This window comes from Scleropages formosus, chromosome 1, assembly GCF_900964775.1.
Source record: "Scleropages formosus chromosome 1, fSclFor1.1, whole genome shotgun sequence".
Taxonomy (NCBI): Eukaryota; Metazoa; Chordata; class Actinopteri; order Osteoglossiformes; family Osteoglossidae; genus Scleropages; species Scleropages formosus.
This window is the reverse complement of record NC_041806.1, coordinates 16,625,402-16,650,235: the sequence shown is the minus strand read 5'-3', so window position 1 is coordinate 16,650,235 and position 24,834 is coordinate 16,625,402. Positions and strand designations below refer to the sequence as shown.

At 47.1% G+C, this 24,834-nt stretch overlaps 1 protein-coding gene across 1 annotated transcript; it reads right to left on the bottom strand.

The window, feature by feature from the left end:
- Window positions 1–951: 951 nt before the first annotated feature.
- Window positions 952–24,181, bottom strand: apold1a (apolipoprotein L domain containing 1a). Its single transcript, XM_018758071.2, has 9 exons — window positions 24,016–24,181; window positions 17,565–17,624; window positions 17,401–17,454; window positions 6,151–6,252; window positions 5,982–6,041; window positions 5,710–5,749; window positions 5,534–5,582; window positions 3,428–3,842; window positions 952–2,282 (listed from the first exon to the last, which is right to left on the bottom strand). The coding sequence occupies exons 2-9, from the start codon at window positions 17,610–17,612 to the stop codon at window positions 1,410–1,412; spliced, it is 1,641 nt and encodes a 546-aa protein (XP_018613587.2). The 5' UTR covers window positions 17,613–17,624; window positions 24,016–24,181; the 3' UTR covers window positions 952–1,409.
- Between the last annotated feature and the right edge of the window lie 653 nt (window positions 24,182–24,834).

The following is a 24,834-nucleotide window of genomic DNA, read 5'->3' as shown; positions in this document are numbered from 1 at the left end:
ATTGTCTGAAACCGCTTGTCCCAAGCGGGGTTGCGGTGAGCGGGAGCCTAACCCGGCAACACAGGGCGCAAGGCTAGAGGGGGAGGGGACACACCCAGGACAGGACGCTAGTCCGTCTCAATGTACCCCAAGCAGGACTCGAATCCCAGACTCACCAGAGAGCAGGCCCCGGCAAAAGCCACTGCACCACCGTGCCCCCAATAATGAAACACACACACACACACACACAAACACACACACTTTCCAAACCGCTTGTCCCATACGGGGTCGTGGGGAGCCGGAGCCTACCCGGCAACTCAGGGCGTAAGACCGGAGGGGGAGGGGACACACCCAGGACGGGACGCCAGTCCACCGCAAGGCACCCCAAGCGGGACTTGAACCCAAGACCCACCGGAGAGCAGGACCCGGTCCAACCCACTGCGCCACTGCACCCCCTTATAATGAAACACACACACACACACACACACACACACACACACACACACACACATTTTCAGAACCGCTTGTCCCATACGGGGTCACGGGGAGCCGGAGCCTACCCGGCAACACAGGGCGTAAGGCCGGAGGGGGAGGGGATACACCCAGGACGGGACGCCAGTCCGTCACAAGGCACCCCAAGTGGGACTCGAACCCCAGACCCACCAGAGAGCAGGACCCGGTCCAACCCACTGCGCCACTGCACCCCCTTATACACACACACACACACACACACACACACACACACACACACACACACACACACACACACACACACACACACACACACACATTTTCAGAACCGCTTGTCCCATACGGGGTCACGGGGAACCGGAGCCTACCCGGCAACACAGGGCGTAAGGCCGGAGGGGGAGGGGACACACCCAGGACGGGACGCCAGTCCGTCGCAAAGCACCCCAAGCGGGACTTGAACCCCAGACCCACCCGAGAGCAGGACTGTGGTCCAACCCACTGCGCCACCGCACCCCCCTCCACCCCCTTATAATGAAACATATATTTAAAAAAAAACTTGGAGCATAAAAGAACACTATGTTTGACAGAATACGCGTTGACTCACTCACTGCTCATCCGAGTCACGGTTGCAATAGCCCAGAGCCTTTCCAAGAAGTACCGGGCACTAAGCATGTAAGCAGGGTACAGGCTTGGCTGTCCTTATATGTGAAATGTAACAAATCTCTGAGTCTTTCTCACCAAAAACTATTCACCAAGCTGTCCTTCGGACAGAAACTAAGTGAGCAGCGAGTATAACTGAGTTAAGAGGAACTTCTCCAAGTTGAAGGTATGTTTTCCCAGGTGAACTATAGTGGAATGGTGCTGTGCTCCGGTACTGCTTCAGGAGGAAAGTCTTGATATTGGGTGGGGGGAGGAGTGCAGGTTTCTGGTCCTTTGTTACACTGTTTAGATGGAGAACCTCAGTGTAGGGTGATAGGTTTCCTAAAATGATCCATGGGTTGTTGGTGCTCTGTGTAAGCACTTTCCTCTTCCTGTGCACCATCTGGGACATGGAGGAAGGCCTTAGTTCGAGGCCGCCCAGCTCCAGCCTTCTCACACATCTCCTTGGCTTCTTTTCTCTTTTCATCCGCAACTTCTTGCATACCAGTTGCGCCACTCTTAACGGATACCCTTGCCATTTCCTCATTCTGCATTTCCGTCTCATTGGTTTCTCTGACTCCTCTCTCTTTTTTGTTCTTTGTTTCCCATACATCTTCACTTCCCTGCTTTCCCTCTTTGTTTTTCTTACTAAAAGTCTCCCTGTCCTGTTTTTTCTCGGCTCTCTGGTCCACTTCATTTTCCAACTGGTCGAGTTCCTTCTCCAGGATGGCCATCTCCATCGCATCATACTCCAGGAACTCTACTTCTTCATCTTTGTCGCACTCCAACTCTGCTCCTTCCATGGTCTTCTGCAGCTCTGCTTTGATCTGGTTCAACTCCACTAGTCCCTCATCCAGCTCCTCACACACTTCCCTGATCTTGGCAGCAAACTTGGTCTTGGCACCCGCACGCAGCTCATGGGAGTTCTTGGCAAGGAAGAAGATATCAAGGGCAAGGAAGAGTGCAGACATGACCCCTGTGGTTACACTGATGGCCTGAGCAGCCCTGGCAGCACCACCAGCTGCACTGAACACCTGCACGGTGCTCACAAGGTTCTCTGTGTTGATCACCAGGGCCTTGCCCGCTCTACCACCCTCTTTTATCACATGCTTGACATTCTGGTTCAGTGCGTGTCGTGACAGACTCTCTGTGTACTCCTCAAAGTTCCACTTCTGCAGCACATTCATCCCCTCCTGCGAAGAAGGAAGGCTGTGTGTCAGGACTTCTCAATATATGTGGGCAACAATGACATGTGCAAATGGCTATTAGTGCCACTGTCAGGAGATCTGAATTGTTACGGGTATGTTTGCTGACATCTGATTGTCCATAGGGGGTGGACGGAAAAAGGAGTTTAACTGTGAAGTCACTAACTCACAATTCCAAACACCGGGACAAAGCTGAGTCCTATGAGGTTGATTGTCAGTTGGCTCTTTCTCTGTGTGTGTGTGTGTGTGTGTGTGTGTGTGTGTGTGTGTGTGTGTGTGTGTGTGTGTGTCACTAAGAAAGAGCTCTGACAATGAGCACTTTGATACACTGGAATGTATGGCAGGGTTGCCCGGGTCAGTACACCTGGTAAACACTACTAAACAAATTCAATAGCGGTTACATGAACATCAGGATGTAGTCAAACAAATTTCATTACCTCCTGAAACATCTAAACACTATCAAACCTTTATGGGAAGTTCAGGAGCATAAAGGGCAAAATGGATTTATTTTACCGACACATCTCTCCAAAGGAGCTTATACTATTAAGATAACACCAATTACTTACCCATTTACACAGCAGGGTAATCTTACTGGAGCAATTCAGGATAAGTACCTTGCTCAAGTATACTACAGCCAGAGGTGGAATTTGAAATTATGACCTTTGGGTCTAAAAGCAGCAGCTCTAACCACTACACTACCAGCTACCTGTACCTTTGACTTCTACCTCCATCTTTCAAAGAACCGATGGCGAAACATCTCACTGAACACAGCTGAGGACTAAAGGACTGAACAGTTGCCCTACTCCTTTCTAGGTCCTTGAATATTATTGATATATTGATATAATTAAGGGGGGTGCGGTGGCGCAGTGGGTTGGACCACAGTCCTGCTATCCGGTGGGTCTGGGGTTCGGGTCCCGCTTGGGGTGCCTTGCAACGGACTGGCGTCCCGTCCTGGGTGTGTCCCCTCCCCCTCCGGCCTTACGCCCTGTGTTACCGGGTAGGCTCCGGTTCCCCGTAACCCCGTATGGGACAAGCGGTTCTGAAAATGTGTGTGTGTGTGTGTGTGTGATATAATTAATATACAGTTAGGTGCTTTATTTGTCTAGCACCTGTAGAAAAGTAGGTTGACCTACTTGTACAAACTCTAAACACTCTTTGATGTCCTGCATGTCCTCTTGGTAGCCTTGGATCATCTTCTCTACTTTCTTGCGGTCCAACTTGGAATGGACTGTGTCTGTGATGTTGGCAGAGGCAGTGGTGAGGCCACCAGCAGTGGCCACACCAATTCCCACTCCTGTAACAATGAGGGAGGTGCCAAAGGTGAAGGGGGCGAGAATAAGCCCAGTGATGGTGGTCACACTGCCAGCAACACTGGCCACACCACCACCCACACTAGCTGCCACTGTGCGCTTGTGGAAGCTGTCAGCTGCATCCGCCACAGTGCGCAGCTCTGCCACACGTGCCTTCAGAGACTCATTCCGTTGATCTAGAAGGCTCACGAAGAGTCGGGCAGCCATGTAAACACGATCTGCAGCCTCCTGCACTGCCCTAAAAAAGGAAGCCTCAGAATTAGGAGAAGACATATTCACTAAGGACTTCCTGTACAGGGCCACATAGTGTTGAAATTCATTCCGATGCATCTATTGAATTAATTGTTCCAGTTAATTGAGTACAATTTAAATCCTTGTTGCAATAATTTAATTGAAGATAATAGATTTCCAAACTTTATCAGTTTAAGTAACCAACTACATAACTGAAACAGGAGGAGATTTCATAAAACATAGAAACATCTGTCCATCCACTATCAATCACCGGTTGTCCAATTCAAGGTCATGGGGGTTGTGGAGCCCATCCAGAAAGCATGAAGAGATAGGCAAGATTAGACCCTGGACAAGATACCAGTCCATTGCAGAGCAACCGCACACAATATAAGCAGTCACAAAACCAGAGCACATCCACATTTACCTGACACTTTTCTCCAAAGCAACTCAACATAGTTACTTTACAATTATTTACCCATATGGGTAATTTTACTTGAGCAATTTAGGGTAAGTACCTTGCTCAAGGGTACTATAGCAGAAGTAAAATTCAAACCTGTGACCTTTGGGTCCAAAGGCAGCAGCTCTAACTATTACACTATCAGCTGTTCTATAGAACATGCACAGGCAGAACATGCATGCATCCCATCTCGTTCCATTCTTCCCCTCCTGAAGTACAGGCGGAACATGCACAGTCAACGAGCTGTAACGCACCAGCGTTACCTACTGTGTCACCTTCACAGAAAGGATCCCCTGAAATTGAGGCATACAATGCTGTGAAAAAGTATGCAGTTATTTACATCATTTTGCTGATGATTTTACATTTATTTAGCAGATGCTTTTCTCCAAACGGACTTCCAGTGAATTCTATGTAACGTTATCAGCCCACACACCTTATTCACTAAGGTAACTTACACTGCTGAATACACTACTTATACTGGGTTACTCATCCATACATTAGTGAAACACACTCACACATTATGGGGAACCTGAACAGCATAGCTTTGGAGTGTGGGAGGAAACCCACACAGACACAGGAAGAACATGCAAACCACACAGACCGAGCAGGGATCAAACATATAGCCTCTTGCACCACCCAGGTGCTGTGAGATAGCAATGCTACTCGCTGTGCTACCATGCCAAGTACTTGTCATCTTTCTGATATCACCTGTTACTGAACACTTCTGACACTGAATGTTTTCAGGTCTTTAATCAAAGTATTATATTATATTATATTATACACATTGTCTGAACTGCTTGTCCCATATGGGGTCAGGGGGAGCTGGAGCCTAACCCAGCAACATAGGGTGTAAGGCTGGGGGGCGGGGAACGACACACCCAAGACAGGATGCCAGTCCATCACAAGGCACCCCAAGCGGGACTCGAACCCCAGACCCACCAGAGACCAGGATGAGGTCCAACCCACTGCGCCACTGCACCCCCCCCCCCCCCCTTATATTATATTATATTATATTATATTATATTATATTATATTATATTATATTATATAAGTCAACAGAGTAAACAAATGACACATTACTTATTTTCATTTCAAGTTTTCAATAATAGAGGAAAGGAAGCAAATACTATTTCATGGCACTGTATAAAGCATAAAAACAAAGATGGGTGAGGAAACATGATATAACATGAAAACATGGTAACTATGTTGAAAGTACAAACAAGAAAGCAACAAAAACTTACACATCTTCATTGTCTTGAACATTTACTGTCTCATTCCATTCTTCCCATCCTGATCGAGAACAAAGGAACAAACGCAGATAGAAACATTTTAACCTTGAACTTTAAAAAATACCTCATCAATACCTGGAATTAATGGAGCTGTCATGAACAGTAAGAGATTAACAGAAGAGACCCACCTTCCACTGTCCTCCACCAGTCCAGCAGGTTTTCATTGTCCTGCAGATGAAACCAAAACCTCAATTTCCTTACATTTGGTTTGTTTTTTCACTTCAAACCTTCAAAGACCTTGTTAATGCATAACTTCCTCCATTTCTCCTTTCTCCTGCAGTTTTCCACACATTCATTTGTACAAATATTTAACCAATACATTCGTAGTAGCCACTTCTCTAATTATTCATCCATGGAGGAGGAAAAAAGAACGATGAGAAGGAGAGACAAAAATACCCACCTCCTCCATGTCCAAGGGGCTCAGCTCACTTTTGTGGCCTGGTTCCTCCACTAAGTCTTCCTATAACACAGTTGTGGTACATGAGTGGGACAGTAAAAAATGAAATGGCATGCCCAAGTACACATCTCTACATTTAAATGGAAGCTGCTTCTCTCCCACCTGTCCTTACCTCCGTTGACCTCTCAACTTCTGACACCGTCAACCTCTCTCGACTTCCCTCTTCTTCCAGTGAACTTGGAATGGTGGGGGTGCTCCTGGACTGGACGAAGTCCTATATTTACAAGTAGATTTAAACTTAGCTTTTCAAAGTAATAACCTTATACCTCCATTCATAAACCTTTCTCTCAAAATTTCTCATGGTGCATTATATTTCGTGTTAGAGGATTGTTGCTGCAGTTCGTTGTGATTACGGTAAGTTTATTTGTTGCTGGTGCTATATCCCAACGCACATTCTCGTCGCGTAATTGTACGGTTAGATAGAAGCAATTGGTTATGTGTTGGTGCAGTTGTTGGTTATATTTATTTATGTATTTACTTATTTAAGTGAATTTACGGTTTGTTAGGATGCGTGTAAAGGTAAAAATACGGTGTCCCGTTTAGTGGAGTGGGCGTTTCTGTCGACTCGATTAAAATGGTGTCTGTTTGTTTTGGTTTCCATTGTTGGAGAAGTTTCGATTTCGATTAGGACTCAGCTGATGTGAATTAGCCTGGTTTAAATAGCAGCTGGTGACCTGTAGTGGCAGTCTCTTGGTGTGAAGACTTGGGGTGCAAAGACAGGGGAGTCCACCGAGGGAGGCCACTGCCACAACGTGTAGTCCGCCATCACCATCGTGTTCCGCCAGTGATCATGTGTCAAACGTCGAACATCAAAGCTGTCTACAGCAACCGAACTGTGCGATGACACTACCACCAGAGACTCAGATGCTCCCGCTGCTACAGTAATCTGGTTTATCCTCGTCTGTCAAACCCTCCATCCTGCTTCAATTTCTACATGGGACTCTGGAACTGCCAGTCTGTGGTGAGAAAGACTGACTTCATACCTGCCTATGCCTCCCATCTCTCACTGGACCTCCTGGCCCTAAATGAAACCTGGATTACCCCAGACAACACAGCCACACCCGCGGCCCTCTCCACTTCCTTCTTTTTCTCCCACACCCCTGTCCCTCTGGCAGAGGTAGAGGCACAGGCCTGCTCATCTCTCCCTGTTGAATATTCTGTTCTCCCTCTCCACCTGCATGACCTGTCCTCCTTTGAATTGCATGTTGTCTCTATCACTGCCCCAATCACTCTTGTTGTGGTTGTTCTGTACCATCCCCCTGGCCCTCCCAGCCACTTCCTGGGTGACCTTGACATCTTGTCGAGCTCTCTCCCACTTCGCTGATTCTCCTGGGTGACTTCAATCTGCATGTCAAGAACATTCATGCAGGCCTTTTGCCATTCCTGCAGTCTTATGACCTCTCCCTGTACCACTCCACTGCTGCTCACAAAGTTGGCAATTGCCTTGACCTTGTCTTCTCCCATAACTGTGGCTGTCCTGTCCTCTCTGTTACTCCCCTCCATCCCTCCAATCATTTGTCTCTTTCCAACCATGCCTCACCACTAATCCCTATCCCTCTTCTGCACCCATTGTTACCTTCCACCGTAAATTAAAATCTCTCTTGCCTTCTTGCCTTGCCTCTGCCATGCTGTCTGCTCTCCCTTCTGCTGCACAACTTTCAGATCTATCAACAGACAATGCTACTAACATTTTCCTCTCTGCCCCATCTTCCTCTCTTGACTCTCTCTGTCCATTATCTTCTAGACCAGTACACCCCAGTACCATCCCATGGCTGACTGATACACTATATACTAAAAGGACCAAACTCCAGGCTGCAGAGCGACGATGGCATAAATCCAAGACTCGCACAGACCTGGATGTCTAGAAACAACTTTTCTTAGCTTAGCTACTTTTCACTTTGCTGTCTCTACAACAAAATACACACACAGTCTGAAACCGCTTGTCCCAAGCGGGATCACGGCAAGTCGGAGTCTAACCCGGCAACACAGGGCGCAGGGCTGGAGGGGGAGAGGACACACCCAGGACAGGACACCAGTCTGTCGCAGGGCATCCCAAGGAGGACTCGAGCCCCAGACCCACTGGAGAGCAGGCCCTGGCCAAACCCACTGCGCCCCCCAACAACAAAATACAATGTGCAACTAAAAGACCACACAGACTCTTTGACAGCTTCTCATCCCTACTGTGTTCTCCGCCACCCCCTCCTCCTTCTTTTCTCATTGCTGATAGCTTTGCTTTGTTTTTCAGAGACAAAGTCAATGCAATCACGGACAAGTTCTGGGCATCACCCTGGCCTGTTCGTGCTGGACTTCTCTGTGAAGACATGCTCTCCGAATTCAAGCCACTCTCAGATTCTCAAGTCTCTGACCTCCTGATTTCACACAGACCGACAGATCTGATCCCATCCTCACTCCTACAGACCATCTCCTCGCAACACTCCACCTTCATCACTAAGACCATAAACTCTTTGCTGTCCTCTGGCTGCTTCCCATCTGCCTTGAAAACTGCTCTCATTTCACCTCTGATAAAGAAACCCTCTTTGGATCTGAACTCGGGCCAAAACTCTAGGCCAGTCTCCCTCCTTTCCGTTCTGTCTAAAACTCTAGAACAAGTGGCCTGTGAAAACTTTCTGAATTCCTCACCCGGAACCATCTCCTCAATGGATATCAGTTTGGTATCTGATGCTCTACAGCCAGCCAAAGCAGCCTCCCTCTCCTTGGTCCTCATTCTCCTTCACCTGTCTGCAGCATTCAACACTGTCAGTCACCAGATTCTACTCTCCTCTTAGTCAGCTTGGGATCAAAGGAACAGCACTAAGATGGTTTGATTTCTACCTATCTGACAGATCCTATCAAGTGGCCTGGCGGGGCTCCTGTTCTTCTCCTCTGCCTCTCTCAACTGGTGTCCAGCAGGGCTCGGTACTGGCTCCTCTGCTTTTCTTGATCTACACCTCCTCACTCGGCTCTGTCATTGCCTCCCATGGATTCAAGTACCACTGCTACACTGATGATACCCAGCTCTTCCTCTCCTTTCCACCTGGAGCATCAGACATTTCCACGTGCATCGTTACCTGCGTGTTGGACATCTCTGCATGGATGCCTGATTACCACCTACAACTCAACCTCTCCAAAACAGAGATCCTTGTCATGCCCTCCACCTCAGTAACGAGCAATACCTGCAGCTGAACATGGTCCGGCCACATAAAGACAGCCCAGACTGCAGGAAGTTGCGGAACCTTGTTCAGCCTCTCTACTTGCTTGCTCTTCTCATTCTTACCTGAGATCTCCTGACCTCCCTGTTCCCCTGTTCCTGCTCCTCGTCCTGCTCCTTGATCTGCTCCTCGTCCTGCTCCTCATCTACAACTCCCTGGTTTGCTATGACTTCTCGCCTGTTTACTGGACAACGACTCTCGGATTTCCCCTCTGGATTCCGTTCACAGATCGGTAACCATTTTGCCCGTTTCCTGGACCATGTCTACTGGATCGCCCCTTGACTTCACTTCCTGTGCTCCGTACTTTGGTCCGACGCATCCGCACCAGGGGGACACCATGACAGAAGGTTCCACCTGCACCATGGACCCAGTGGAGCTGAACCGTCTACTGGCGGTAGTGGACGTCCACAAAGCGCGCCTGAGAGGGACGGAACGAGCGGTTTACAACCTCATTTCCTCCTACAACGAACTGGTAAGCACGCTGGACATGCCAGGAGTGCTCATGCCACCCAACGCGATACGCGCATCTATTCCTGCGACACCTAACCCGCTGAACACAACGCCATCTCAACCACACTTATCTCCCCTGACCCATTTTGACGGTACTCCTGCCCGCTGTGCCGGCTTCCTTTTGCGGTGTGAACTTATGTTCTCCAGTATGTCCCATGTTTATCAGACAGACCTGAGCCGAGTCACGTACCTGGTGTCCCTCTTGACTGGACGGGCACTAGACTGGGCCACTGCCGTTTGGGGGCGCTGTTCCCAGTACACCTATGAGGATTTCAAGGCCCCCTTCCAGGCTGTGTTTGGACATCCCCACGCGCACCAGGCCGCCACTGAAAGCCTTTTTAACCTGAAACAAGGCAAATGCCCTGCAGCTGAGTACGAGTTCCGGAGTTCCGGATCCTGGCCGAGTGCAGCGGCTGGGACACCAACGCTCAGCTGGCCTGCTTTCGGCATGGACTACACCCCAGGCTCCGAAAAGAGCTCTCGTTCCAGGGCGAGAGGAGGACGCTAGACCGGTTCATCGAGACCGCCATTGCCCTTGACAACCTCGCCCGTGAAGGGGAGCCTGCCACGAGTCCAGCCCATAAACCGCAAGTAAAACCCAGACAAGAGATCAAAACCTTGCCCCTCAGGCAGGGCCAGCTCACCCCAGCTCAGTGACAGCACCAAATCTGTGATCACCTCTGTTTATATTGTGGAACCCCAGGTCATCTTCGCATTCACTGCCCCATTCGTCCCAAGCCCCAGGTGAGTGGGATTCTCCGTAGCAACCACCTCATGGTGCCAGTGGTTCTCTCCTGGGTCGAGTCCTCTGTGGCCGTTCAAGCATTGGTGGACTCCGGGGCGGCCGGGAGTTTCTTGGACACCACATTTGCGAAGACGCACCAAATACCTACCCTCTGCTGTGCTACTCGACTATGGGCAAGTGCCCCGGACGGGCAACCCTTGGGACGGGGGTTTGTGGACACACAGACAATACCCCTTCAGCTGGAGGTAGAGGCATGTCATAAAGAAAAGGCTCAGTTTTACCTGATCACCGCTCCTGAGACACCTGTAATCCCTGGCTTTCCATGGTTATCTACACATGACCCAGTTTTTATGTGGAGCACAGGTAAACTGGTTTCGTGGAGACCATGTTGTGGGAGGTTGTGTTTGCAGCTTCCCTCCCGGGCCATGACCGTGGAGAGTGCTGTTTCTCCTCCGCCAGTGGAAATACCCCGTGAATATCAAGACCTGGCCGAAGTATTTAGCAAGAAACAGGCCGCTGTGCTTCCACCCCATCGGCCTTGGGATTGCTCCATAGACCTCCTCCCGGGAGCTACACCTCCCCGGGGTAGAGTCTATTCGCTCTCCCTACCTGAGCAACAGGCTATGCAACAGTATATCACGAAAGCCCTCGCAGCAGGGATCATCCGCCCATCCACCTCACCTGCTGCCGCAGGGTTCTTCTTCGTAGAGAAGAAGGATGGGGGCCTATGTCCCTACATAGACTATCGTGGCCTGAACCACGTCACAGTCAGGTACCCGCATCCCTTGCCACTTATCACCGCTGCGTTAGAACAAGTACACCGCACTCAATGGTACACTAAGTTGGACCTGCGAAGTGCGTACAACCTGATAAGGATCCTCGAGGGTGATGAGTGGAAGACAGTCATTAGCACCTCCCTCAGCCACTGAATACCTCGCCATGCCTTTTGGTCTTGCTAACACACCCAGTGTTTTCCAGGCCTTTGTTAACCATGTACTTGGGGACCTCAATTATGGTTTTCTAGTATACCTGGATGATATCCTTATCTACTCCTCATCACTGAAAGAGCATGTGGCCTTAGTCAGACGAGTCCTACGGCGCTTGTTGCAGAATCGTCTCTTCGTTAAAGGAGAGAAATGCCAGTTCCACCAGAGGCAGATCGCATTCTTGGGCTTCATCCTAAGCAGGGAGGGACTGGCTATGGACCCAAACAAGGTAAGGGCGATTCTCCAATGGCCACAACCAACCACAGTAAAGGCTTTCCAGCGATTCCTGGGCTTCGCAAACTTTTACCGCCAGTTTATTCGGGCTTTCAGTACTCTTGCCGCTCCTTTGAGGGCCCTAACCTCCTCCCAGAAAGCCCGATTGCCTTGGACAGAGGAGGCACAACGTACCTTCGATTCCCTAAAGGAAAGGTTCACAACCGCACCCATCCTCCACCACCCAGATCCTGTGGCCCCGTTCATGGTCGAGGTAGATGCCTCTGAAACAGGGGTAGGGGCTGTCTTGTCCCAGCGCCAGGGGGACCCGCCTAAATTGTACCCGTGTGCCTGTTTCTCTAAGAAGTTGTCACCGGCTGAGAGGAACTACGACAATGGAAATCGAGAACTACTCGCCGTGAAACCGGCCTTAGAGGAATGGAGACACTGGCAAGAGGGGGCCAAGCACCCTTTTGTCGTCCTCACGGATCATAAAAACTTGAAATATCTGCAGACAGCGAGACGCCTTAACTCCCGACAAGTCAAGTGTACCCTCTTTTTTTACCCGTTTTAATTTCACGGTCACCTATCATCCAGGATGTAAGAACACTAAGGCAGACGCCCTCTCCCCCATGTATGAACGAGAACCCCTTGAGCGAGACCCAGCATACATCCTGCCCCAGACCTGCTTCGTGGCTCCTGTACAATGGGATTTTTGCCCGGACCTCTCCTGTGCCCAGGCCGCTGAACCTGAACTACCAGGCAAACCTGCAGGCAAACAGTACGTTCCCTCAGACTGCGGGCCACGATCCTGCAGTGGGCCCATGATCATCCCACCTCCGGCCACCCAGGGTATACTAAGACCCAAGCCATCCTTCAGAAGCGATTCTGGTGGCTGTCGCTGATTGAGGACACACGGGACTATGTCCGGGCCTGTAGGGTGTGCGCACAGGTGAAGCCCTCTACCCTGAAGCCAGCAGGGCTCCTGGAGCCCTTACCGGTACCCAATCGCCCTTGGTCCCATATTGCCCTATATTTCCTTGTGGACCTTCCTGCCTCTGACGGTAAGACTGTTATAATGACCGTCGTGGATCGTTTCTCCAAAGCCTGCCATCTTGTGCCCCTACCCAAGCTCTCGACTGCACTTGAAAGCACTGAGCTCATTTCTCCACGCGTTTCGACTTTTTGGCCTGCCAGAGGACACAGTATCAGACCGGGACCCCAGTTCACCTCACGTCTGTGGAAGGCCTTCTGGCAGAAGCTCAGGGTGTCCGTCAGCTTGACTTCTGGGTACCATCCGCAACTGAACGGCCAGGTGAAGAGGCTCCAGCAAGATATCAGCCGGTTCCTGCGTAGCTACTGCATGGAGCAGCCCCGGCAGGTAAGGTATTTGCCCTGGGCCGAATACGCACATAACGCCCTGCCACATGGATCCACTGGTTGCTCTCCCTTTCAGTGCGTTCTAGGCTACCAGTCCCCCTTGTTTCCATGGCACCTGGCCTCCAGTGACATACCAGCGGTGGATGCCTGATATCAGAACAGTGCAGCTGTCTGGCAGACCATACAGCAACACCTCCAACACAGTCAGACCCTGACAAAACAACAGGTTGATCACCGTAGGCATCCGCTCTCCTTTGTACCTGGGCAGAGGGTCTGGCTGTCCACAAGAGGTCTCCGGGGGGCTTACTTCTCTAAGAAGCTAAGCCCTCGGTACATCGGGCCATATAAGATCCTCCGCCGTATTACACCGGTGTCATATCGCCTCCAGTTGCCCCCGCACCTGAAGGTCCACCCAAAGTTTCATGTGTCCTTCCTTTGACCCTGTGCCACTTCCTTACATCAGCCACCTCTGGACTCACCGCCTCCGCTGCCCCTGCCGGATGAGGACGGCCCCGCGTACAGGGTGCGGGCCCTACTGGATTCCCGTCGGCGGGGTGGCGTCTTGCAGTACTTAGTCGACTGGGAGGGCTATGGGCCGGAGGAACAGTGCTGGGTGGCCGCTCGGGATATCCTTGACCCTGAGCTTATCACGGAGTTCCACCGGAACCACCCTAATTGTCCTGCACCTCGGCCCCGAAGGCACCCATCAAGGGCCGCTTGTGGAGGGGGGTTACTGTCATGCCCTCCACTTCAGTAACGAGCAACACCTGCAGCTGAACAGGGTCCAGGCACATAAAAAGACAGCCCTTACACCCTGTTCCTCATTCCTGTGTTCACCTGGCTTTCGACCTCTGCTTGTTTTCCTGTGTACTGAGTGTTGTCTTGCACCAGAAACGACGCTTGCGCCCCGGAACACAGACGCCTGTCCCTGACCACCGATTTTGTCTGCCTCTGTATTTTTGGATCCGGAATAAACACACCCGCATTTGGGTCCAAAACACCTATCTCCTGTCCCCGAGTCTTGGAGCTGACAACTGCTGAATCTTTGTCCACATTTAAAGAGAGTCTTAAAATTCATCTCTTCTGGACTCACTTTGCCCATGACCTCTTAAATTCATGTAAGGTATAAATGTTCATGATCACGCTCGGATCAATCCTTTACAGAGCTATTCCTGCAATGTAACGTAAATGTTTATATGTATCTCAAAAAAAACTATTAGGAAAGTGATGAGGAATTGTCGATATTCTGGTAAAGTCTTACACAGCTACTTGTGTGATGAACATCGGTGAACAAGGTGATGGAAAAAAAAACTATACTTAATCACACACCTGACTCTATGTCTCTTTCTCTTAAGGTAATGCACAAATTGTATTTTCTATGAGATGTACACCGCTTTGGAGAAAAGCGTCTGCTAAATGAAAAAATGTAAAATACACACACACACACATTTTCTGAACCGCTTGTCCCATACGGGGTCGCGGGGAACCGGAGCCTACCCGGCAACACAGGGCATAAGGCCGGAGGGGGAGGGGACACACCCAGGACGGGACGCCAGTCCGCTGCAAGGCACCCCAAGCGGGACTCAAACCCCAAACCCACCGGAGAGCAGGACCGGGTCCAACCCACTGAGCCACCGCGCCCCCCAAAATGTAAAATATAAATGTAAAATTACTTGAGAATGTTAACCTCTGATCTTAACTCGCTTTCAAGAACCTCATGCTTCTTGGATCTGGATAACATTCTCCTAGACTCACATCACTTCACTGACCCAGTCTTGCTACTTCTTCCTCCAAATTATCCATGAGATCCATCTCTCTGCCTAACTGTCCTACTCTACTTCCAGTTCAAACTCTTGTTGTCCGTTGGCTAGACAACTGAGACTCTCTAGTGGCAAGGGTTCCTCCATCTATTACCCATCTTCTCAGTTTCATGCACAATGCTGCTGGTCTTGCATATTGTGGCCCTTTTTACTGTTACCACCCCTCAACTCTGCTCTCTTCTTGGCTTCTTATTGTTGCAAGTCTAGTTTAAGACTCTTGTCATGGCCAAGAGCTCCCTGTATGGCTCCTCTCCTTATTACCTCCAGTGTTTTTCTTCTACGTGCATACCTGAAAATCCTCTACTCTACATTGTGCTGCCTTCTTCTGATGCCTTCTTTTGAGATGCTCTAAAAAGGGTTCCATACTCTCACTCTTTTCAACCAAAGCGATTAGAATGAGCTTTCCCTCAGTATTAGCAGTGCTTCCACTTCAAAACCATTTCAAGACCTATCTCACAGCCACCTTCACCTCTACTTTGAAGCTCACCAGCTACGTTTGAATCTGTCTTTGTGACTCAATGTGATCCTCTGCTCCTCCTACATTTGTCCATTATGCTAAATGCAGTATCATATATGATTCTTATGGGAGTCCTACCTTTGCAATCACATTCCTTAACACACTCTCTTACCTTTTGCGTTCAATATTGATGTATTTATCCTGAGATTGCAAGTCACCTTCAATAAAGGCATGAGCCAAATAATTTCTAAAAGGTAAAGTTAAGCAAAAAATTACTTTGTCAGGTGATGAGTCTTTGTTGGTATTAGGTGGTGATCTGAACATCCACTGAGAAATCCTCCTTCCTCCTAAACTACAACCCCTGGTAAAAATTATGGAATCACCACACTTTGAGGATGTTCACACAGCTTTTTACGTTGTAGCAAATAAAAAAAAAAAAAAAAAACAGAGAGAACACAAAACAATTTTTGTTTAATAGCTGAATATTCTGGGTTCATTAAACATACCTCAAACAAATTAAGTTATTTTAATTAATGGAATTTTTTTTCAAATCAAGTAGAAGAAAAAAAATTATGGACTCACTCAATGTTAAGGAAAAAATTAGGAAATCACTTGGTATTTGCATTTTTAAAACAAACACAAGTCAAAAAATGCAAATCAGTCTGCAGTTAAAAGAGTGAGCTTACTGAGCTTAAAGAGGTGTTGGACTTGACTAATTGAAAGGAAACATGGTCCCAACAAGAGAGTTGTCAATAGAAACAATGGAAAGGATAATAAAACTTCTTCAAGAAGGAAATCCAACACGGAGTGTGGCAAAAGAAGTTGGTTGTTCCCAGTCAGCTGTATTTAAAATTTGGTGCAAGTATAAACAAAATGGGAAGGTAATAAAAGGAAAACATACGGGTAGACCAAGGAAGACGTCAAAGCGTCAGGATAGAAAACTCAAAGCAATATGCCTTGAAAATAGAAAATGCACAACAAAACAAATGAAAAACAAATGGGCGGAAACTGGAGTCAATGTTTGCGACAGAACTGTAAGAAATCGGCTGAAAGAAATGGGATTCACATATAGAAAAGCCAAACAAAAACCAGCACTAACACCTAAACAGGCGAAAACAAGGTTACAGTGGGCTAAAGGGAAGCAATCATGGAGTGTGGATGACTGGGTGAAAGTGATATTCAGTGATGAATCACGAATCTGCATTGGCCAAGGTGATGATGCTGGAACTTTAGTCTGGTGCCCTTCTAATGAAACATATAAAGATGACTGCCTCAAGAAAACAATCAAATTTCCCCAGTCATTTATGATATGATATGTCAGGTGAGATGGCAATCATGACCTCAGCAGTCAATGCCCAGGTGTACATTGAAATTTTGGACACTTTTCTCATTGCATCAATAGAAAATAGGTTTGGTGATGATGAAGTAATTTTTCAGGATGATAATGCATCTTGCCACAGAGCAAAGAGTGTTAAAGCTTTTCTTCAGGAAAGGCATATCAACTCAATGACATGGCCAGCAAATTTATGGTGGAAATTGAAAAAAAACTGGTCCATGACACGGCTCCATCCTGCAAAGCTATCTGTTAACAGCTATTCGAGAAAGTTGAAACCAGATTGATGAAGAATATTGTTTTTCCTTAGTGAAGTCAATGCCTCAAAGAATCCAGGTCATCATAAAAGCCCCAGGAGGAACGACAAAGTATTGACTGTATTTTTTTTGTTGATGATTCCATAATTTTTTCCTTAACATTAAGTGAATCCATAATTTTTTCCTCTACTTGATTTGGAAAAAAAATTGCTATTAATTAAAGTAATTTAATTTAATTTGTTTGAGGTATGTTCAACAAAGTCAGAATGTCCAGCTATTAAACAAAAAATGTTTTGTGTTGTATCTGTAATTTGTTTATTTTTATTTATTATTTATGAAGTAAAAATTTGGGTAAACATGCTCAAAGTGTGGTGATTCCATAATTTTTGCCAGGGGTTGTACAAAGACTTTGTCATGGTTGTTTTTAAGACTGACCCTTATCCCAGACTCACCGTTGTGTTTCTGCTCTCAGAGAAGGTTTCATCACTGTTAATAGGCTGGCTGTCCTGAAAAATAGATTCTTTCAAGTAAAAAAAACAGCTCAATTTTTACTTAGAACAGCACAGAGATGTGAGCAGAAGTGCATCATATACAAAAACAAAGAAGTCACATTTACCGGTGCTCCAGAAGGCCTGGGCGATTTTCTAAACAATCCACGGAACATTCTTCCCTTCTCCTAAATAGAAAAGCAGAAATGCTGGAAGTTACAACACACTGTCAAGAGAAACTGCTTGTCTCTCTAGTCCTCAAGTGTACAGAGAGCAAAATCAATCCAGAAATCTAAAACAGTGAATTCAAACAGTGAAGTTTGGTGGAGACAACCATATGAGTAGCACAAAGGCACTGGGGCAAAGATTCCATCACCCTCACAGATTTATTGTTCAAACATAAGATGAAGACCAAACCAGAGACATGGTGTCCTCAGCAAACAAACTACAGCAGCACAAGACAAAAGTAAAAACCAAAGAAAATGAAACACAACCCAGACAAGCCTGACACTGGGTCCTATCCAAAATGGTCCTTCTCCCAAAACAGTCTTTCATCAAGTCCTCAGGCCAGCTGCTTTAAAGTGCTTTGTGATTCCTTCCTCCAGCTCTGCCTACTTGGTGGTCCCACACATGGGAGGTTCAAAATCGAAAGCACAAAGATTTTCAGTTCTCACTCCAACATGGTTAAATGACCTCCCCCTCTCACTCAGAACTGCTGAAGCTTCCTAAACACTCACGAAGGTTCTTAGAACACATCTCTTCCTAACTCATTTCTCTTTGGATTGCCAATGCTTGTTCCTGGACTTAGCAAAAACTTTTTGGGTCGGTTCCAAACAGTTTGCCATGAGAGGCGTTGAAAGTGATTCGAGGCTGGTGAAAGCCTACTTTGGAAATATTCAGTTTTGCCTTAGTACAGAAAGCTAAACAACCTCTTGCCATCGGTTGGAATCATGGCTGGATGTACAATTTCGCCATTAGCTTTCACAATAGCAATAGAAGTTATTATAAGGGCTTCCAAATGGGTTGTTGGCAGTGAGAGGTTGCGGGATAGGATGTGCCTACCCCCTATTAGAGCATTCGTGAAAGATATGATGACAGTTTTGGCTATGGCTCCTTGTACTCGTCGTTTGTTTTCTAAGCTCAGTGATGACTTGAAGTGGGTTAAGTTAAAGGTTAAGCTAAGTAAATCAAGGAGTCTCTTGGTTGTTGCTGGAAAGGTTTTGTACTGATGAGGAAGTAATTCCATATATTCTGGAAAATCCAGTTAGGAGCCTGGGTAGGTGGTATAATTTCGTGTTAAGTGATAAGGAGCAGGTTGTGGCACTAAGGGAGGTAGTTATGAAAGGTGTACAGAGCATTAATTTCCCAGGGAGAAGGGATGAATCAATGTTGTGTTATCTGCAGTTCAGGATGTTGCCATGTATTAAGTGGCCACTTATGGTATATGAGCTTTCTGTCTGGGAGACTGAGAAGCTCGAACGGGTTAGTAGTAAGAAGGTGGCTGGGAGTGCCATGCTGTAAGTAAAATAGAATTATACGGTAAAGGCATGTTGGAGCTGCTGGTAACCACTTTGGTTGAGAAGTATATGTGTCCGAAGGTGGGTTTGGAGCTAACTCTAGCACAGTCAAAAGACAGTTTGTGAAAAAGGTGGTGCCATCGGTGAGGACAGGTAGGGGGTGGAACTCCAGAAATGCAGTCCAAAACGCAAAAAAGGTGCTGATGTTGTTGGACAGGGTTGGACACGTGCAAAGGGGGAAGGCAAGGTTTGGCTCTGGCCATATACAGCGGTTGTGAAGTGATGCCCTGGAAGCACACAAACAGCGGCAGGTTGTTGAGCAGGTTCAGAAGAAGGAAGAGAAAGCGAGGCATGCAAAGGAGGTTGCATTAGTTAAGCAGGGTCAGTGGATACACTGGGAAGATGGGGAGAAGAGGAAGCTATGCTGGCAAGATGTGTGGGCTATGGAGCTGCCTTAAGTTCATTGATGGAGCGACTTACAGTATGATGTGCTGCCAGCGCCACAGAATGTTAAGCAGTGGGCAGGTGGTGATGATTCTTGTAAGTTGTATAGCAATGTTGAGGCACATTTTGTCAGGGTTTAAGGTTAGCTTAGTGCAGGGGTGCTATACTTGGCACCATAATGAAGTTCTTAGATGTTTAGCAGCTGTTTTTGAGAGCAAGCAGCAAGTGGTGAATTCTTTGCCTATTTGCAGTATACCTAAAACGATTGGATTTGTGTGGGCAGAAGAGAGTAGCATTATACAAGAGTGGATGTGCCATGGTAGGTGGGGTAAAACATGGGACTGGAAGCTGCTGGCTAATGTGTGCAAACAGCTCCAGGTTCTGTAGGCCATTGTGGTTACTTCATTGAGCCCAGATAGATTGTGAGTGGATTGTGCACTTTGTAGAGTCAACAGTGACGTTTGAGGATGTTATTGGGAAGGCATACAAGTGGACACTTAAAGTATGCAGATCTGGTGGCAGAGGCAAGATACCATGGGTGGAGGGCTCACAAGAGACAGGGAGAGGCAGGGGTTAGGGGGTTTGTGGCTAAATCAGCTACGCCATTGTTGGGGGAATTTGATGTTAGAGGCCGCTTGTTCAGGGTGGCAGTGAAGGAGCTGTCTGAGACAGCTGAGAAGGCAAGTCAGTAGTTATGGTTGAGAACAGAGCAGGGTAGTTGGGGTTACAGGTTGAAGGGAGGTGTGCAGTGGTGGTAAAATCAGCAGCAGGTAGCTAGTAAAGGGAGGCAGCTGGCAGTAATTAAGGAGGTGTGGCTTGGTTAATTAGGGTAATTTAAGTTTGCAGAGTGGGGCATTTGTAGTTTCTGCTGGCAAGTATAGCGGTAATCCATGATTTGAGTTTCTGAAGGTGGTGCATTTGAAGGGATAGTAGATGCTGTGGTTTAACTGGGGTAGTTGAGTTTGTGGAGTTGTAGTATTTGTTGAGGGTGAAGGGCATTCAGTGTGTGCGTGGTGAGTCTGGGATGCCAGGCTGTGCTGTTGAGTCTTCCAGAAGTGCCCACTTAACAACCTCAGTCAGTGAAATACCCATGTTGGTACCCTATAGCCTAGCTTCTTGGTCTTGAGTCATGGAGATACATTTGTTGTCAATACTGTAATACTGAAGGTTGTTCGCTATGGCTTCATGGTGATGTTGGTTGGATTGGGTCTTTGTGTACAACCATTGTAATATATACATGGGGTGTAACACCTTATCCTGCATATCTTGAATGAATGTGTTCTATAAACAACTACTATTGTCTTTTTATGCATGCATTTTCTGAACCGCTTGTCCAATGGAGGGTCACGGGGAACCGGCGCCTACCCGGAAACGCAGGGCATGAGGCTGGAGGGGGAGGGGACACACCCAGGACGGGACGCCAGTCCGCCGCAAGGCACCCCAAGCGGGACTCGAACCCCAGACCCACCACAGAGCAGGACTGTGGTCCAACCCACTGCGCCACCACACCTCCACTTCAGAACTGCTTGTCCCATACAGGGTCACAGGGAACCGGAGCCTACCCGGTGACACAGGGCGTGAGGCCGGAGGGGGAGGGGACACACCCAGGATGGGACGCCAGTCTGCCGCAAGGCACCCCAAGCGGGACTCGAACCCCAGACCCACTAGAGAGCAGGACCCGGTCCAACCCACCGCGCCCCCAAATACCATATACATAATTCCAAATTTGCTAACAAAAAACCTTTGTTTTTTTGTAGAAAATCTAAACAGTACATAAAAACCACTGAAGTGTGTTCTAATAAGGTCATTGAAACAACTGAAATATTGTAATTTCTTAAAGGTTTTTATAAAATACAATTGGAGTGACTTGTAGTTTCTCCTATTTTATTTATTTATTTATTTCTAGCTAGCTTTTGCATACTGCCCTCTGTTTGACTTTGGTTGCTCTGTGTTATGTTCTGTACTGTGTGCTTGAATTGTTCATGTAATAATAATTTAAAAGACATGTTTTAGACAACTTATGCTAATTGACTTTAAGTATCCGCCCCATAAAAGACTGAAGAAACACTGAACGCACACACGGCCTACTAAAACCGCTAAGCCCACTTGTCCGTCGACGATACTAAAAAAAAAAAAAAAAAAAAAACAGCTATATCCTTCTGTAACATACAGTGGCCATGTTTATAGGCAGAATACATACACCTACCAACAAGAATCATTCAGTGCGGGACTAAAGAAGTGACTTTGGGTGAGCTTTTACATGATTACACAACAGAGATAATAAAGTGAAAGGATTTCAAAAATGTAGATAACAAAAGCTAACAAGAATAAATAGAACCACACCTCTCTGAGACAGAATGCTGACTATATCAGTTTTCAATAAATGGGACACTTTGTCACAGAGGTGAACCAGAACACAGGAGAGTTGAACTCAATAGCAGACTTAGTCAAGATTCTCAATGTCAAACTGGATTTAAATGGAAAAGCCATGGCAGCCAGGAGTACATTTTCATTTATTTCTTTACTGTAATTCCATATACCTACATGGAGGCATGGCAATCTCAATTAGGGCTAGAGGTGTTGGTGTGTGTGTGGGTCACACCACATGTTTCTCTTTTTAATAAAAACTTAAGAAGTTTGCATCATCATGGACAACAGAGCAATGTATTTAGTCATGACCTACATAAGTAAGCAAGCTGGTTGGTTCCATCAAATTTAAACATTTGTGTGGAATGACTGAACAGCAGCTCAGACATGTAACATTTCAAATCTATTTTCTTACATTTATTCATCTAGCAGATGCTTTTTTCCAAAGTGACTTCCAACAAACTCTATGTAGTGTTATCAGCCCATACCTTATTCACCAAGGTGACTAACACTGCTAGTGCTGTACACTACTTACAAAGGTCACTCATCCATACACTAGTGGAACACACTATCATTCACACACTATAGGTTAACTTCAACAGCATGTCTTGGGACTGTGGGGGGGAACTGAAGTACCTGGAAGAAACCCTCACACACAGAAAAAGCATGCAAATTTCACACAGATGGTGCAGGGAGCAAACCAACATCCTTTCACACCACCCAGGTGCTGTGACATGACAACGCTACTTGCTGTGCCGCCATGCCATTTCTTAAAAGACTAAAAGCATTTCATTATGTATTATTTCTATACTTGCTTGTCCTCATACTGACCTACTCATTAAAAACAGGCCCCTTATGACTTCCAACACAATTAAAGTATAATATGATTAAATGCTGTGGACTGCTAGTAGTGTAGTGGTTAGAGCTGCTGCCTTTAGATCTAAAGGTTACAGGTTTGATCTCCAGCTGTAGTACCCTTGAGCAAGATACTTACCCTAAATTACTCCAGTAAAATTACCCAGCTGTATAAATGGGTAAATAGTTGTAAGCTTGTGATAATTGTAACCTTAACATTGTAAGTTGCTTTAAAGAAAAGCATCAGGTAAATGTAACACTCCTTGTATATGTATAAAGTGGGCCAGCAGGTAATGTAGTGCTTAGGTCTGTTGCCTTCAAATCCCAAGTTCCTGGGATCAAACCCTGCTCCTGCTTTACTAACCTTCATGGAGGTGCCTGCAGTAAACTGCTCCAGTACCCTACTGTACAAATGGTTACTGCCCATCCAGCACCAAAAGTCACCTGAGGTGAAAACTCCGAAAGCTGAGGAACATAACAGTAATAGTGATGCTGGTTCAATGTACTCTGTGCCATGAGCAGAAATGCTGCTGTAGGCCACTAGTAGAGTGTGGTGGTTAAGGACACAGGCTCAGATGCAGAACATTGTTGGTTTGAACCCCACACCTGTGATTCCAGCTGCAGAATGCCAATTATTTACCTGCAAGTGCTTAATAACCAACAGACCATTTCACAGGTGAAACACTAAAGTGCTCTGAAGGAATGTGTAACGGAAGCTGTGCTGTCAGTAATACGTATTTAGCGCCATTACATTTACAGTTATCATTTAGCAGACACTTTTCTCCAAAGGCAACACACATCTCAGAGGATACAATTTGTGCATTACTTTAGGAGAAAGACAGACTGAGACATAGTTAGTTGTAGACGAGTGATTTTTAAGTTAGTTTCTTTTCACAAGTCCTTGTACCAATGTGTTTCGTTAAGGGCCAGAACCTTTCATTTAATAAGACAGTGACAAAAACTAACATGTGCAATTTGAAAGAGCGCTAGTAAGGGATCTAACGGAACGTTTTGGATCAACTTTGCAGGACTCTTGAGACACCCGTGCGGTCACGCGCAACGTCCATAGCGAAGGGCTCGCGCAGGTGTGGCGGTGACGAGATATACGCCAGTTATTTCGGAGACCTCGAAGTTCGGAAACGCGTCACACAGCAGCTCAAATCGCACGGGCCACGCGAGATGCGGGACACAAACAGTCTCAGAACAGCCCCGGGGTCACTGAAAAGCAAACGGAGGAATAATTTCATCAATACTTCGGGCTGTTCGTTCGCACACACTTTTGTTTTTCCCCGACTTCTCCAACCCCCACAAACGACTCACCCTAACGGTTTAACGGACGACTTGATCATTTCAGGAAGAGTCTCCCTGTTGTACCGCCACACTTGTCAGCATTTACCTTTGTCGGTACGTCTCCCCCTTCTGGAGTAGAAACTTTTTCACTTCGTACCCCTTTTCCACCCAAATGTCCTTGCTCGTGGCCCGTGGGAGGGGTTTCCCGAGTCACTTGGGTACGCCTTTTGTTAGGGGCGCGAGACGACACACCCAAGAAGGCGGGCAGCGCGGCGCTGCTGTTGTGCTCTGTTCGTCTTCACAAACATGTAACTGCAAAGTGCTCGAGGGGCGAAACATGTCGGAACCGAAGAGCTGTGACGCTCTTGCGGTTCTTCCACTCTTTTGGCGTAGTTCTTTCCCACACACTTTCCACACTCCGCGCGCATGCCATGTGTGGGGAAAGTTTCTGACACAACAACCCTGAGGTGTTTCAAAGAGGCGCACGTTAACACACGCACCGTGTTGTATACAGCTTGGTCCTTTTTTACTGGAGTAATTCAGGGTAAATACCTTGTTCAACGGTACTGCAGCTGGAGGTGGGATTCGAACCTCTAGGCTAGGGTTGGAAGAAGTGCTAACCACCACACAAACTCGCTGAACATAATCCGTTTTCATATTTGAACTGTAAAAAAATTTTACCTGCAAACTCAGCTCAGAAATTCACATAGCTTAAAGTCCAGAAAGTGGTAAAAAGAACACTATTTCAACCCTGACACTCGAAAACCTAGTAGTTTGTCGACACATTTGCTGCACAAATGTCATGAGGGGACAGCTGGTAATCATGTAATGGGTAAAGCTGCTGCCAAAACGTCACAGGTTCGAACCTCATGTCTGACAAGTATCCTTAAGCAAGGTAAAACTTACCCAGCTGTATAAATGGGTA

What these genes read in the sequence shown, in the direction of transcription:
- apold1a (XM_018758071.2), bottom strand. Translation starts at nt 17,612, where the DNA reads ATGTTCCGTGGATTGTTTAGAAAATCGCCCAGGCCTTCTGGAGCACCG. An exon ending in GCCCCTTGGACATGGAGGAG is followed by an intron (nt 5,750 to 5,981) that starts GTGGGTATTTTT and finishes TTTCATCTGCAG; the next exon opens with GACAATGAAAACCTGCTGGA. An exon ending in AGTGTTTAGAGTTTGTACAA is followed by an intron (nt 2,283 to 3,427) that starts GTAGGTCAACCT and finishes CCTTCTTCGCAG; the next exon opens with GAGGGGATGAATGTGCTGCA.